The following is a 17,356-nucleotide window of genomic DNA, read 5'->3' as shown; positions in this document are numbered from 1 at the left end:
ATAGGTGAAGGTTGCTATTAAATCCCACCTCAGTCTTTTCTCCAAACTAAGTCAGTCCAATTCTCTCAGCCTCTCCTAAGTCATGTGCCACAACCTACTTTGTGTAGTGGGGGCCCCAAAACTGGACACAGTACTCCAGATGTGGCCTCACCAAAGCACAGCAGAGGAAAATAAATCACCTCCCTTGATCTGCTGACCACACTCCTACTAATGCACTCCAGCATGCCATAAGCCTTCTTCACTGTTGGCTCATTTTGATCTTATTGTCCACTGTAACCTACAGCTCCTTTTCTAAAGAGCTGCTGCTTAGCTAGTTGGTCCCCACCCTGTAGCAATGCATAGTTTTGTTTTGTCCTAACTTCAGGACTGGAAGAATGCTAACAAATCAAGATTCTACAAAGCCAAACACAATGACCCAAGTAGTTAGTCTGAAATTAATCCCAGACAAAATGGAAAAGCTGATATGGGATTCAACTGGTAAAGAATAGAAAGTTGGAATTCATGCCAATTGCTTATGTCTTGTTTAATGAACAAACCTAAATTTATTCAGGTAACTGAAGAGACGCACTAAGATTTTAACTTAGAACAGTAAAACAATCTGATTAAAATTAGTATTACACATGCATACAACATATTTATTACATGCGTTAAGAACCAGTTAACTAATGATCCCCAAACATTTTCATCAATGGTGAAAGGGTACAGCTGTTCAGGGTTCCACAGGGTTTGGTATTAGACTTGACATCATTCAAAACTGACATCAATAGTCACAAAGTTAATGGTGTCAAGCAATGCATGTGAGAGGCAGGAGACAGGCAGAATGGCATTCTCCTCCCCCAGGGAGCCTTATTCAGAGCAAGCACAGTTCTGAACCCAATAAGTATGCATGGGAATGAGGGGAGATGGAGCAAATGGGACACTAGGGGCAGCTCACAGAGAGCCCTGCACAGGGCCGACAAGACCACATGGTGTTACAGCTGTGGTCTTCTTTTCCCCCATCTACACACCCCGCCCCCCTGTAGTCTTGTACAGCAGTCACCAGAAGCACCTCCCCGTGCCCTTCCCTGTGTTCAGTGAGTTTGCTATGCCTCTGCCATGGGGCTTCTAACTGCAGCTGCTGGTGCTGCTTGCCAACACCAGAACCAAGGTCTTAACACTGCCACTATATTCAACCCACCAGCGCCAGGGCTGCTGGAGCTATAGCATCAGCACAGCCAGCACCCACAGGGTGTATGCTGGCAATTTCAGTCACCATCAGCAACAGAAGCCACTAATTTCTGCAGCAGTATTTCACTCTCCAGTATTTCACAGCTAGGTGACTGTGGTTGATGCTGCGGCTCCCACAGCTGCAATGGCAGAGTTGAGTGGCAACTGCTAAAATCCTAGGTTACTGGCAGCCATTGCAAAGAGCCCCACAGCTCAGAAGACCAACTTCCACAAGACCCAGACCTTGGACCTTATGTTTGACACCCCTGCTTTAAAGCTAAAGGCTACTTACAGACATGCGAGGGAAAAATGAGATTTATTTTAAGCTTGGTGGGCCCTTGGCACCAAGCGCAGCACATGCCCAGAAGAGGATTTGCACTGGATGGACCCAGCTTGCCTACATCTGTATACATTGGGCACTTCAGGGGGGCTTTTTGGTGCTTTTATCTAATAACTGATCAACTCAGCTTTAGCTAAAACAGATAAAAAGCCCTGCTGAAGTGCCCAATCTATAAAGATGTTAGTCAAGCTGGGTCCAACCAGTGCAAATCCTCTTCTGGGCATGTGCTGGATTCTGTTTGTTTGGTTTTTTTCACATCTGTCAGTGACCAAAGACTCCAAGACAATTTGCAATTTCAGTTCTGTATTCTGGCTCATGTTCACCATAGTACTTGCTTGCCTGTTACAAATTCATTAACATAATCAAAAATACAGAATTCCATATCCATGTTATAAAGAATGTGGCAAATGTCTTACTAGTGTAGCAATGTCCACTGATTGGTGTTCTTCTACATTCTTGAGATCCATTATTTCTACATCTATTCTTCTTAGTTTGAGCTGAAAAAATATATTGGGGAGGGAGAAATAATTTGATAACAAAAAGCCCTACCAAAACAATTGATTCAATAGCGCACAGGTCCCAAAGAAAGAACTAACAACAAAAATCGTTCGTGTAGCAAATCCATTCCTTTGCATTAGAAATCTAGTTCTGAAAGTAATATCCATTTTATTAAATGTAGTTCCAGTCATTTTTCCCCCAAATAATGGGGAATGTAAAGCTTTCTTCAAAAAAAAAAAAAAATTTTGTGTAACAGCTTAATGTCAGTCCATTTACTAACACAGGACAGCTAGACACAGGTATCAGGATAGTAAATAACTGTACACCTGAATCATAGAAAATTAGGGTTGGAAAGGACCCCAGGAGATTATCTACTCCAAATGCCTGCTCAAAGCAGGACCATTCCCAAACTAGTTCATCCCAGCCAAGGCTCTGTCTAACTGAGTCTTAAAAACCTCCAAGGATGGAGCGTTCACAACCTCTCTGGGTAACCTGTTCCAGGGATTTACTACCCTTTTGGTGAGAAAAATTTTCCTAATATCTAACTTAAACTTCTCTTGTTGCAACTTGAGATCATTGCTCCTTGTTCTGTCATCTGCCACCACTGAGAACAGTCCAGCTTCATCCTCTTTGGAACCACCCTTCAGGTAGTTAAAGGCTGCTGTCAAATCCCCCCTGCAGTCTTCTGCTTTGCAAACTAAATAAACCCACCTCCCTCAGTCTCTCCTCATATGTCATGTGTCTTTAGCCCCTCACCATTTTGTCACCCTCTACTGGACTCTCTCCAATTTGTCCACATCCTTTCTGTAGTGGGGGGCCCAAAACTGGACTCCAGATGTGGCCTCACCAGTGCTGAACAGAGAATTTGTACAACGCTGGCTAATACAGATACAAATGCTGGCTAATACAAAATTTATCCTGCCCCCTACTATTGGAAGTAATATAGTCAATCAGAAAAAATGATTAATCTTTTCATAAATTTCTAGTGTTTTGAAGTAAAAGTGTGCAGCTTGATTAAACAATAACTAAGAATGATGACAATGAAGAAATATTAATATATAACCAGCCAAAAATATAAGTGCTAAGCATAAGCAGAAAGAAAAAAGTAAGATGTCTGAAAAGCACATAAATGAGGATTGATGGAAAGAAATGGAGGAAAAAATTAACCTTGCCATTGGGAAAACACATCATAGAAAATAACACATAAATTTCCTACATGTGTCTTCCATGGAAAGCAAAAGTTAGATTGACAAGAATTACTAAGTTTACTAAAGTAAGCAATCACAAAATCATAATCCTTTCTCTTCTTGTGTTACAAGGTATTTAGCAGAATTTGCAGATTCCTTTTTAATCTTGACAGGGCTGAGCCATGAGCTCCTCTACTAAGGCCTCAAACTCTTGAACTCTGGGCTTTAAGCCTCTCTCCCCAGTTTCCACACCACCAGAGCAGGGTAAAACCATAACGAGAGTATCCTAATGGAGGTCTTCTAGAATTCAGTCCTCTATTAAGCGAGGGCACTAATGACAAAGGAACTAGGTATACTCATTTTAACAAAAACAAAGAAATTTAAATAAATATATGTTAAAAATCAGTATGTTGTGAGAGTCTAAATGCAGACAGGTAAATAGTACTGGTCAGAGAAGTGCTTTAATTTAGCAACATCTATTACATCTGTATTTCTACCTGCAGTTCTTTCTGGTGTTGACGATGTTGATTAAGATAATTTTCATTTTGTCTGATCTCATTTTCAATCGAACGTAAATGCTCTTGTAATGTTAACAACTGTGCCTTCTTATTTTCAACTTCATTTTCCAGGAGACTTACATAAATAAATATACAAATTGACACAAGATTACTTTGTTTGCAATCACATTAAAAAGGGACTCAACAAAACAGGAATTCTAGTGTAGCAAGAGGCTGTAATGACTGATGAAGTGACAACATTCTACCACTAGGTGACCAGTTCTAACAAAGAATCAGCTGGTGATTTTTTTTTTAAATAAAAGTCTGTATTTCTTTTAAGAAAACTTCAGATCAATATTCTCATCTTCTCTGAGTTCCAAAGGCAACTTTGTTTTAAAACAAACATATTGTGCACAGTTCTCCAGGTTACAGATTATGCAAAAGGAAAAAAAAATGTATTATGGTTGTAATTAATGCCTGAAGATGAAATGTAGAAACTCCCAATGAACAAAAGTGTGACTCACTGGGTCTATTTTAATCAACCAACATTAGAGGAATATAAAAACTAATCCAAAACCTCTACGGTAAGAAGTTATTAAAACATAAACAATTTTAAATGTCAGTAGTTAATAATTATTTTTAAGAAAATAAAAAATTGTATCCTATTGATGCCAATTGGGCTCCATCATAGTTTTTGTAAATATTTTTTAATTCACTCAAACAACAAAATGGATTTTTTTAAATGTGCCATGTTGAAAAATAATCAGAATAATCCAAATGTGATTACAAAAATCCATGACTACATAACTGGCCATAAAAGTATGCTAAAAGCTTCCATTTAAGCAAACAGCTGCAATGCTTAATCAAAGAACATTTAGTGCAGTACCAATCTGGAAGAGAAACTAAACTACTTTCCAGCTAAAGTTAGGTAGCACTTGAGTTTTCAGAGTGTTTAGAAAACTGTCAACTGAGATTTTTTTCTTTCTGTAAGGCTACAAATAAAAAGGTAGCCAAATTTCTCCAAGTATATTCTCCCCCTGTAAATCTCTACTGTGGACCACATGGTATAAAAATCATATCACACCAATTACAGTCAACTGCACCCTAAATTGCAATGTGACACATGCTCAGTGAATTAATGGCACCATAAAATGACAAATTACAAAGGTGTTCCACATAAAATGCAGAAGTTTTGTGGCTGTTTTGTATGGTGCCTTGCAACGAACGTGTGGCAAGTCGGCAATCAGCTGATTGTCAGCATCGGGGGAAACAGCCTGCCCCAGGCTCCCCACACACTGGCCAAGCACAGTTTGCAGCATTACCCTGCAGTCTGCATGCAAGATACAGGGCAGGGCATTGAGAAGTACCAGAGGCTCTCGCCACTGGCATGTTTGTAGCTTTGCCCTGGACCCTGTATGTGGGACAAAAGGCAAGGCTGCAATCATGCTAGGTGTGGAGGGAAGGCCATGCCATTACGATTGGGCAGGGGACAAACCCAGGTCCTAAACCCAGACCTGCCCCATGTCTGATCTCAGTGTGGGAGTAGGCATGGCGTAGCTACCCAAGGTCCAAAAAAATACAGGTGTGCATCCATGCCATGCAGTTTCAGGGTGCTGGAAATACAAGACTGGGGGTATGGATGGAACCTCCCTGAACTTTAACCCTGAATAAAAAAGGGTTCAGTTAAACTTGCACTGCTACAGAAGCATTTGGATAAAGCCCTTACATCTTAACAACATGTATCAGAATTCTTTGATACCAATTGTTACATTTCTCAATTCCCAAATTCTATTGCAACTTTGAAAGAACGTACTACTTCCCTACAAGATATGACAATGGTGCTCAACTTTTTTGCCTCAGGCCAGATGAGTGGCATGGGGCTAATCCATGAGCCAGATTGGGCCTTGGAGCCAACCTCTACCTCCTCCTGCCCCTATACACTAGGATTGGATCACTCCCTCTTGCCCCCAGTATGTTAAGATTGGGTCCCAGGGGTCAGACATTGCCCCCTCCCACATCTTGTGCACTGGGATTGGGACCCTGGGGCCCAGCACCACCCTCATGCATGCCACCTCCATCCATCATGCAAGGCCTGGGGCTCCCCACAGGTCCAGAAATTCAGCAGCTGGGAAACCATACTACTGCTCCTGTCACCAAATTTCCAGACCCATAAGGAGCCCTGCAGGCTTGATGACAGCACTGTGGGCCTTATCTGGCCTGTGGGCTAAGGATTAAATTCCCCAGATATACAACATTACCTTATTTCAACATCTACGTCTTTACTTAGGAATCTGGGTCTAGTGATGTCAGAGGAGTAATATCGTCTCTCAAACACTTGATCACCTTCAGCAGTGAAAGCTTCTCGACAATTTTTTGGAGGCCCATTACACTGCATTACTTTACGAGCCACACAGCTGCTCTGAAAAACATAATGCTTTAATTATGCTTGTGGAAAGTAACCACAACATGGACTAGCAATATAGAATGTTATCCATTAGCATGTTATCCTGTGAGCCCCAAAACTCCCAACTACTTCTGAAAATAAGAACACAAGGTTAGAGGGCTACAGCTTAAAAAAGAACGAAAGAAAAGAAAACCTGAATTTAAGAACTTTGTTTAATTTGTATCTAAAGTTGCTACACTTCCTCAGTAAAAAAAAAAAAAAAACCAACACAAAAAAAAAAAACCTCAGATGGAAGGGGAGAGTGAGGAAAGAAAGGGAGGGGGAAGGTATGTCTGGGTGGTCATTTCCTGGACACAGGAACTGGAACCTAGGGCTCTACATTCCCAAACAAGTGCTTTCATCATCACTGAGTTAGAGTCTCTTCCTGTGCAAATTATGCAAAATATGGGCACTGACACTCCTGCTGATCAAGTCAGCACCTACGCTAAGAAGAAAGCAGAGTAGAGGGGCAACTTATAGACTAACAAAATCAGACATATGCTTTTGTGAACCATAGCTCACTTTATCAGATGATAACTTAGTAATAAAATGGTAGCGTACCAGGTCTGGATGTTGCTGATCTGCTTGGTCTGCTACCTGAGGTTCACGAGCAGCTCACTTAAATTTTAACATCTGATGAATTGAGCTGTGGGTCATGAAAGTCTATGCATCTCTGATTTGGTTAGTCTATAAAGTGCAGCTGTACTCCTCTTTCTGCCTGACCTTACACTAACATGGCTAACAACCTCTCTTTCTACCCTTAGAAGATACAAGGTGCTCCGGATTCCTAAGTAAACAGATGTCCCTAATGCTTGTGTGAATCAAGCTTCAAAAAGGGTGGGGGGGAAGAGGGGTAGAAGTTCAGACATTTCCCCGTTCTTATGAAAATTCACCCTGTATTTACCCAAATCCAAAACAACTTGAGACCACAGCTGGGTACCACACTTTAACAAGGATATGGACAAGCCTGAGAGAGTCCAAAGAGCCACCCATATGACTGGAGTCTTAAAAGGCAAGCCATGTGAGGAAAGGCTGAGGGATCTGGAACTCATCTGCCTGAGGAAAAGAAGGCTGAAAGGGGACCTGGTAGCAGCTTACCACTACAGTAGGGGTGTATACCAAGAGCCTGGCAAGCAACTGTTTAACACAGCACCGGAGGGGAAAACCAGGAGTAACAGCCACAAACTCCTGGAAGATCGATTCAGGCTCAACATTAGGAAAAACTTCTTTACAGTCAGGGTGTCCAGACTGGACTAAGCTCCCTCCAGAGGTGGTGCAATCGCCTACCCTGGAAATCTTCAAGAGGAGACTAGACAGTCACCTTGTTGGGGTCACCTGACAACCAGTTATCTTTCCTGCTTTGTGCAGGGGTCTGGACCTGGTGATCTTCCAAGGTCCCTTCCAGCCTTATGATCTATGAATCTATAAAACTTTGAATTTAACACCTGCTCCCTCCCTTCCCTCCCATCCCATTAGATTCTAGATATGGAAATTTATAAATCTGTTGTAGACTAACCAAATCAGAGATGCATAAACTTTCATGACCCACAGCTCAATGTCTACTTGGTACTATTTTGGCTTTGGAAAGCATTTCTCAAAATGACTTTTAAGGTTGATAGCACTGACAGTATCAGAAAGTATGAATGAATAAACAGAATGAAACCAAATTTTTATAGAAACACCCACTTCAATATATCTGCACTAAGCAACCAGAAATAAATTTTAGTGTAAAATGCTATCTTAAAGGACAAATACAAAATGCATATGCATATTCTGGGACAAAAAGCTACGACTGTTTTTATAAGAAGTTTACATACACACAAATGCTTTTCTAAAAACTCAAACCAAAGCACAACATTGGATTTTGGCCTTACTTTAATTAGAAGGATGGTTTCTATGCTCCGCATGTCAATCAAACAGTTGGTAACCACTGCGTTATCTATTTCTAGAGCTGTAAGGACTGATGGGAATTCTGGGTGATAAACTGCCCTATAAAAAAAGTGAAAAAAGAAACAAGAAAAATGTACAAGAATGATCAGTTATTAAAAATCTAATTGTTTTATTTTAGATGTATTGCACATTATTGTAACTACTAAAAACATTTTGATCAGAGTGCTGAACCAAGAGTTCAATTCAAAACTTAGAGGTTACCTGCGTCTGACATCATAAACTTCATTCCGAAACCTGTTCACAATTATTTGTGGCCGAATCCCAGATGAACAATACCTCAACATCAAGGCCTGAAGTATTCTCTCATCGTTATGATTATCACAACAAAATGCTTGAAGCAGACTCTTTAAACAAGCTTCAACAGCTAAAGTAAGTTCTGCATCTTTGAGATGAAGATAAGCACCTAAAATACAGACAAAAATACCCAGGATTTAGAAGCACTTTACCCCAAAGATTTTACATTTTTGACCACACTTACAACCTCTGCTTTAGGATCTGTGTTGTTTGGGGTTTGGTTTTTTTTAGGTTTTAAGGAACACAAATTTACAAATGTTTTAAGATCAGGTTAGGTTTTCTAAACAGTACTGTAGAAAGGTGTAGGCAACTACTCATAACAAATACTATGAGTTGCTAACCCTTAAGAGTGGGAGGAACCCCCTTTCCCTGAAGTCTGGAAGTAGTTACAGGTCAATTCCCACAGAGATGCTCATGTAATAGCAGTCAATCCAAAGAGCTAAAGCAGTAAACTGTTGATGTGTTCCTTAAAACCCTGCCAACTCTCAGACTAGAAATGATTGTTGTTAAAACCCAGCCCATTCTCAGACTACAAATGCAAGTCATACAAGGAGAGGCTGAAGGAGCTGTAAGACATGATCAGCTTGTGGAAAAGACACTTAAGAGAGGACACAATAACATTCTTCAAATACCTGAAGGGCTGCCATAAAGAAGAGGGAAAGCAGTTCTCTCTCTTGCTGCAGAGAGGAAGATGAGGATGAATGGCTTGAAGTTTCAGGAAACTAAGTTTAGATTGGATATGTTAGAACAGTGAGGCAGTGAAACACACTGCCTAGGGAAGTTGTGGACTTCCCATCACTGAAGCTGTTCAAGAGGTTGGACAGCCACTGGTTAGGGATTATATAGAAGTAGCTCTGCCTATGTTATGATGGATATTTACTAAGTTTCTGGGCTTTGCTGGTTTCCCCCTCTCCCCTTTTTTTGCTACATGTGTCAGGATGTTTTTAAGTTTCCTAAGAGGCATTGGGTTTGGCTGTAGCCAAGGCTGGAGACTTTGGCTGGGGTGTGCTAATACTCTTGCTGGCACTTAAAACTGAAGGTTCTTGGACAGAGGGTCTCATCTCTCTGCTCAGGGCAGACTGATTGCTATATTTGGGGTCTGGAAGGAATTTTACCCCATGGTCAATTAGTATGGACTGTGAGGGTTTTTGCCTTCCTCTACCTGGGATCTCTTGAGTGTATTAGTCAACCTTTTACAGAAGCAGGATACTGGTTGCCATAGTTCCCCTGCTTTACCTGTGGCAGGTTAAGGTGTTATGCCTTGTGTTGCATCAGGATTGATGGTAGTTTTTAGAAACAGGCTAGACAACAGATTGGTATAAGATAATTTGGATAGAGATGATCCTGCCTCAGGCAGGGGGTTGGACTAGATGATCTCTGGAGGTTCCTTCCAGCCCTGCTTCTCTTATCTCTACCAAAAATTCACAAAATCAAACTCTCCAACGAAGCAATAATCTGTTAAAAATATTGGTCACGCCATTCAAAACACCAGTTTTTTTACTTATTCATTTATTTTTACAGGCTTTCACCATATCTGAATGTCAGGAAAAGTCTGCCGCAGGATTGTATACCAGCTGCTCCTAGTGAGAGAACTGAAATACTGGTCAGCTTCATTATTGTTAACAGAAAAACAAACAACTTAAATTTCACAGAGTAGCTATAACGTCTGTAAAATCTAGGAAAAACATGGAAATTTGGGGTTTTATATCAGACTTAACCTAAAACCAAAACTTACAAAAAATAAAGTTTCAACTAAGGCTGAAACCCAGTTTTCAACCAGGTGTATTCCCTGTAACTTCTCATCTTGAAACTTCACCATTGTAAGAGGATTGGCAACATACATTGTTATTTGTGAATTTACAAGCAGGAGGACAAATTTCCTATTTCTTACTAGTAATTTATCCAACCACTGACTTTCAAAAGCGGGTGGGGTACCATGCAACCATAAGGTCCTCATAATGAAGGAATTACAATATAGATTAACAGACATGCTGTATTCAGTGCAATGAATTTTCCCCCTTTCCTTGGTGTGGTTTGACCAAGAGCAGGATACTTACATGGATATATCCCTTTTCTTCTTAGGGTAACCCTTATGGCTTACTACAATGTCCTACAGACATGACAATTACATTACAAGAACTCCTACACTTCACATTCAGTTTGGCCGTTTCACATGCAGCACCTTTACAAAACAATAGCCTTTTGTACTGAGATTTTGCTTCAGGCTTTGTTATGGTAGAGGAAGATAAAGTAGCCACACAGTCAATGTTTGTGAATAGCTTCTGAAGAGTTTCCCAAAATGAAAAATCATTAGAAAGCTGTTTTTCAAAAAGTGTCAATTTGATTTTTCTGCAGCATTTTTAGGCCTTATGGAAATCAGATCCTTTGGCTAAGTGTTCTTCTCAAGGAAGTGATTTTAAGCCATCCAAAATGAGAAACTACGGGCAGGAGGCATGCTACACAATCAAAACACCACATCAAGATTGAATCAAGACTTTTAACTATTCAAAATTACTTACATGTAATTCAAACTATTTATGTTAAAAGTAACAGGACTGTTGGATGTTCCATGGCCACACAAATAGGTTAGAGAGAGGCCGATACACAGATCTTTGGTCTAGTAAGCAGAACTCAAGAGAAAAGATAACTATTGTTCAAGAAGGTTTCCTTTCCACATCACCAGACTCTACAGGCAACCTTTTTCAGGAGGCATTTTTTATGAACTGATGTTTACCTAGTGGCCCAACAGGTTTTTGTTTGAAACGTCCTTGCCCAAAGACTTCATCAATTGCTTCAAGAAGGGCTGGCATGTGTTGTCCAAACCTTTTCAACTGATTTGTTTTACTCCCATGCAGCTCCTGAAGCTGTCTCTGCTTGGCATCTAGTACTTGTTTCACTTCAAGTACTTCTCTCCTAAAAAGAGAAAAGATTACTGAACAATTATGAATTCTCTATTACTAACAGGTTGTACGCAAAATAAAATAAAGTGCCAACAGTTAGTTTTCTTTCCTTCCAATTGTTTAGTTATTACAGTCTTCAGGAAGAAGCCTTGCCAATAAGCATATTGTGTAAGTCAATCTTGCACAGAAATCTGCACACCCGATTTCTTGATTTTACAGTAGCAATTGCAAAGGATGAAAATTAAATACATTTTACATAAAAGTCTAACTCTCTACAGTTCAGAAGACATGTGTTAATTAAGCTTTGAACCAAGAGGTCTAGCCTCTAAAGAAATATCTAAAATGAAATATTTAAATTAAAATAGCCCATGTTTAAGCAATGAACTATTACTACTATCCAGGTTAGGATGCCATTTGTGACAGCTTACAAAAAGCAGGGCATACCAGTAGACTGTGAAGGAAAAGAATGGTCCTTTTCAAGTCAAGTTAATGTTTGTGGTGAGGTATTTTTGATAAAAGTCTGGAATTAAATCAGATCTTAATTTCAGTGTTGCATTTCATGTTTATTACTAACACATGTTCATTATATTTCAACTGCTCCCAAATTTAATCTTATTGTCCATACTACTGCAAAGCTGTACCAAACCTTAAGAAGCACTGGAAAATTTAGGACTACAATGCAAAATGAAGCTTAATGCTCCAGTATTCTAGGAAACACAAGTCATGGAGAGGACCTCTAGCAAATGCAATAAAAAGTAAGCTGACAGTAGCATTAAATATATAGTTTGACTTACTTAAGTCTGGAATGTTCTTCCTTGTACTTGTATATAGCTTGCTGAAACTGTTGCAGCTGTTGACCAGTCACAGTTTCCTGATCAGAGAACGTCTTTAACTGCTCTTTCAACCAGGTAATTTTTCTCTGTCTTTCCAATTTTTCAGGATCTGAAACGTGCTCAGCACTAATAGTACAGACCACAATTTCTTAGCCACAAAAAACGGACAATAGTGAGAACAAGATTTTAAAAACGTTAAAAAAATGTCTAAAGCAATGCAGGCTTCTACTGGCTGCCACACCCCACATCAAACTGCTGCTGCTGGCATTGCCTTACTCCCCTTCCCTCCTTCAGCTTTTGCTTCTGCCTCTGGGAGCAGGGCAGTGCAGCCTGTGGGGACCATGGAGCTTGTATGTTGTGGTAGTGGGGAGAGAAGGAATGGGGCCATGAATCTGGGGGACAGGAGGGGTGGGGGAAAGACAGAAGAGCTTGAGGAGTCTACACAGGCTGTGCAGTATGTACTGTCCCCCCTCTCCCCAATCACTCAGAAGCTAGACAGCTTGCTCTAAAGCACATATTTTATAATTTTGCAAGTTTTAATAAAGCAACAAAAACATCCAAACATCATTTAAACACATAAAAGCCTTGCTCTTGACTGGTGCGCGAGACATATTCCACCTCTGTGAAAGATCCAGATTAAATCATGACATTCAGCCAGACTGCACATACAATTGAAATTACCTTTAAAATTCAACATGTGCAAAAGAAAAATGAGTAGTTTGTTAACTGAATAAACAGAAGCAGCATTCTAAGGCAATATATATACGTAACGTAGACTCAATGAATATGTTTTACATGCATCAGATCTACACAACAAATTTTTGTGCACTTTTCTTCTCTGGGAGAAACTGCTTAAGTTTTACATTTTTTTAAACACACATACATATAGATCATGGCAATTTTAGTTAAATTTAGTTTGCATAATAGTTACTCTGTAACAGCCAGCATTTAGAAAATAAATCCTGTCTCCAAAAACAGACATGGCTTTTGTTTTGTTCAAAACTTCCCTTCCAAATCAATCAAGAGTTTAGCAGAAGCTGCATGCACTGAAAACCTAATGCATTTAAAATAGCAGACCCCAAGAGGATCATGTGTTCACCCTGACACTGCTAAAATATCTAAATAGCTCCTTTATTCTACAATTTTCTTATCTGAAAAAGACAAGCACTTTCACTGCGTAACACACCCCTAAATTTAAACACGATGGGGCATTCACCTATTTTTTAGTTCTTCAATCCGTTTGCGTAGCTGTATATCATCTTTTTCCAGTCGTTTTAATTCAGTTCTGAAACGATTATAAAGAACCTAGCAAGACAATTAGACATATAATTTATTATTCTTATATCGATTGGTTTACTTAGTTTCACAAAACAAAAAAATCTGATCCATCCACGATTTTCATACACAAATACTAACTCCAACTGCGGATATGGACAGATGTACATAGGAAGAGCTTCAAATCCCACCTTAAATATTAAGTGCTTCTAATCTGGAAGACATTAAGAGCCATATAAACTCCTCCCGTATATAGCCATGGTGGGTTGCATCACTCCACAGCTAGGAGACTGATGAGTAGGGATCAAAGAATAACTCTCTGCCAGGATTTTCTGGAGGCTTGAGGATAACAGAATAGAAACAGCAGAACCTTTGACACCCTGCAACTCTCTGAAGCCCGCCATTGCTGGGCTGGTTAGTTTAGTCTCAAGAGGACTCTTAAAATTTCTCATGCGCTGCATTCCCACCAAAACCAGAGAATGGATGTCTACCCTCTCCTTGCCCCAGTTCTTCACAGAACAGAACTGTGAAGTACTGGCTTTGCTCTTCACTTCAGAGAGTCTTCCCTTACTTGGACATTTTCTAAAATTAATTATATGAAATTCAATAAGGACAAGTGAAAAGTCCTGTATTTAGGATGAAACAATAACACGTACAAATAGACTGGGGAAATGGCTGGCTAGGCTACAGTACTGCAGAAAAGAACCTAGGGGTTATAGAGGACCATAAGGCGAGGATGAGTCAGTGTACTCTTGTTGCAAAAATAGCCAATAGCATCCGGATCTGTACTAACTAGGAGTATCACTTGCAAATAAAGAGAAATGATTCTTGCATTCCATTCAGTGCTGACAAGGCCTCATTTGGACATGTCCTGTCTTAGGCACTACACTTCCAAAAAAAAAATTGACAAATTATAAAAAGGTGAGTGTAGAACATAAAAAAAATTATCAGAGTTCTGGGAAACTTGACATATGAAGAAAGCCTGAATGCACTGGGATGACTTAGAAAATAAAAGGGGGATCTGAAAAGTCTTCAAATACCTACAGAGTAGTTATAAAGAAGATGGCATGGTTATAAAAAGGAAAGACTATTCTCTGGAGCCACAGGGAACAAAGACAAGAAGCAATGATCCTGAACTGCAGCAAGGGACATATTGGTTGGATATTAAAGAATAGTTCTTACTATTAGGGTGATTAAGCACTGGAACAGGTTACCTGGAGAGGTTGTGGAATCTCCACCTTTGGAAGTTTTTAAGAGTAGCTTAGACCAGTAGTGTTCATCCTTTTTGTCTAGTAGGTTGGATGCGTAGTGCCTGGTTCCTCTTCGAACTGGATCTGGCCAATGAAACCAATCAGGCACCCAGGGCAGGTGTGGCCAGGCCCCATCTGACCATGCCAAGGGGGACAGGGGACAGGCCAGCTCTGATCTAGCCATGCAAGGGAAAGGGGCATGACATAGTACCAGTCTGGCTGGGCAGAAGAAAAGGGGGCATGGCCCAGCTTTGCAGGGAGAAGGGGGCAGGGCCCAAACTTCTGGGGAGGCAGGAAAAGGGAGAGGGCATGGAACAGCCCCAAAGCAGCAGTGCAGGGGAGTGGGCATGGCCTGGCCCCAATCTGGCTGCACAGAGGGAAGGGAGTAGGGATGACCCACTCTACAGAGTTTGGAATTTTGTCAGCAGGGAGGGATGGCATTAACTGTTACTTCTCTCCTGCCACCAAAATTTCCTGATTCCCGGAGAACCCCACGCACCAGATTCCAACGCTCCATGGGCCAAATATTAAGCACCTTTGGTTTAAACAGACTCTTGACTGGGATGGTTTCATCAGGGATGATCCTGGCTTGAAGTGTCAGAGGGGGCTGGACTAGATGACCTTCTAAGGTGCCTTCTAGTTCTACTTTTCTGTGATTCCTGACAGTCCAGCAGACTAGGTGGGCTTGCTCCATCCTTACTTTGGCACCAATATATTCCCTCACTACCCACTACTAGATTCTGTGTTATTACTATACTCTGGTAGGGAGAATAACATAACAAGCTATTTCAGTTGTTCCTGTTTCATCTATGTTCACTTTAATATAATTTGCAATGCTATGGAGTGCTATTACAGCAAACATCATCTGTTCATTCATTTTGGTAGTACTTTTAAAGGTATCTGAAGCATTACAAACATTACATCTGTCCATGCCGAGAAATACATTTCGCAGTACTTTAAAAGAAGTTAGAGCTTGAATTTCAAACAAATCACTTCATCAGGATTTGTTTTGTTGCTTTTTTATAATCCCATTAATTACATCAAGTGGGTCCTAATAAATATTTCAAGATTAGTACTCAGATTACACACACACTTTCTTTGACCCTAATCCTGTAACTGAAATCAAACAAAAAACTGCATTTGGACAGAGTACCTATGATTTATGAGCCTCTCCCAAGATGCAGGACTTCACCTTGGTAAAGCGCAATGCAGAATTGTCTCTCTCAGGTTAGAAAGACATTTTCAACCAACCTCAGCTTCATTGTATGCTCTTCTTTTCGCTTGAAGATCTGATTTCAAAGAAACACACTGAGGCTGAAATAGCTGTGCTTCTTCATGTATCTTTTTTAACTGATCTTGGATGGTCTTGTACTTTTCTTCTGCTTCATTTACTTTGACCTTCACAAGATACAGAGTAAATTAGTTCACCTAAAATATTTTTTTGTTTCGTCGATACCATTTTGAACTACAGGAAAAAAATTACTAAGACTTTCTTGTGGGTTTCTGTTTAAATTCTTTTTCCTCCCAAAACATTCCTCCCAGAAGTTATGGAAGACTAAGCTCATGGTTTAAAGAGGATATAAAAATTTAATTAAGCTGTGTCCTTCAAACCAAAAAATTTAACACAAGGATTCTTGTTGGAATTCTGAGCATTTCGAATAAAGTTCAGCAAAATTAATTACAGTTGAATTACCAAGTATTTGAATTGTGGAGAGAATGAAAAGATTTTGTTTTTCAAATTTAAATGAAGTAAAACACGAACAGTCAAAAGTATTTTCGTGTACAACTTTATTTTTATTTTTACATTTTTCCCTTTTTTTGGATAGTCAGTATATTAACTGAATATAGAAAGCAACCAAATGTACAGAATTGTGAATAGCACCCATCATCATTTACTCACAATTTTACTGTAATAAGAAAAGATAAAATATTTTGGAAAGATGTAAAATATTTATATTTAACTATCACTTTAAAATGTATTTCAGTAATCTTAAAAGTAAGAGCAATTATAAACAACTTCATTTAAATAAATGTGTGTTTTTGCTTATATGCAACCAAAATTAGTCACTTCTGACAGCCAGCTGACTCCACATAATTCAAATTGATACCCAATATTAAAATACCTTCCCCAAACTCCTCAGATCTATCAGCAAATAAGAAAACAGCCACATGTCTGACTGCAGACAAAGAACAAAAGACTTTCTTGGGCTAGAGTTGGTCTCCCCCGAACATGGACAAGGCACCACCTTTCCAGTGTGTGAAAGGATGCTAACTTGTCTATTAAACTTTACACTACAAATAAATGAATAAATCAAGACAGCTGATATTATACAGTTATTTTGGGTAAAAGTCAGTAAAAAAAAAAAAAAAGTGAAAAGAAACTAAATTCAATCAACTTGTTTTAAAGGCAAACATGCCTACCTGCCATTCATTTAGCTTCTGGACATACTTATGTGTACGCCCTTCTTCAAGACTGATGCTCTCTTGGATTGGTTTTATTTCTTCTTCTGCCTCACTGACCTGCAATATAAAAAAATTGAAGTACATATCACACTGGCAATAAAGTCACAGAAAGGTAGGGCTGGAAGGGACCCTCCAGAGGTCACCTAGTCCAATCTGCTGCATGAAAATTGATGGCCAGCATGGGGAATGAACCTGTATCTGTAGCCTCGGCAGAATCAGC

The 17,356-nt window shown here is 39.7% G+C and overlaps 1 protein-coding gene across 1 annotated transcript in view; it reads right to left on the bottom strand.

The window, feature by feature from the left end:
- Positions 1-17,356, bottom strand: part of SMC6 (structural maintenance of chromosomes 6) — an 81,856-nt gene that overhangs the window by 44,717 nt on the left and 19,783 nt on the right. The window contains 10 exon segments of the mRNA XM_090031830.1: positions 1,963-2,043; positions 3,729-3,864; positions 5,987-6,147; positions 8,046-8,160; positions 8,323-8,524; positions 11,150-11,328; positions 12,110-12,274; positions 13,365-13,453; positions 15,925-16,071; positions 17,095-17,193. Of these exon segments, the coding sequence (XP_089887956.1) occupies positions 1,963-2,043; positions 3,729-3,864; positions 5,987-6,147; positions 8,046-8,160; positions 8,323-8,524; positions 11,150-11,328; positions 12,110-12,274; positions 13,365-13,453; positions 15,925-16,071; positions 17,095-17,193 (1,374 nt within the window).

The sequence above is a fragment of the Crocodylus siamensis genome, chromosome 1, assembly GCF_052110815.1.
Source record: "Crocodylus siamensis isolate JL-2025a chromosome 1, ASM5211081v1, whole genome shotgun sequence".
NCBI classification, from domain to species: Eukaryota; Metazoa; Chordata; order Crocodylia; family Crocodylidae; genus Crocodylus; species Crocodylus siamensis.
Note: the sequence above shows the minus strand (reverse complement) of the source record. Positions and strands in the feature narration are given on the sequence as shown.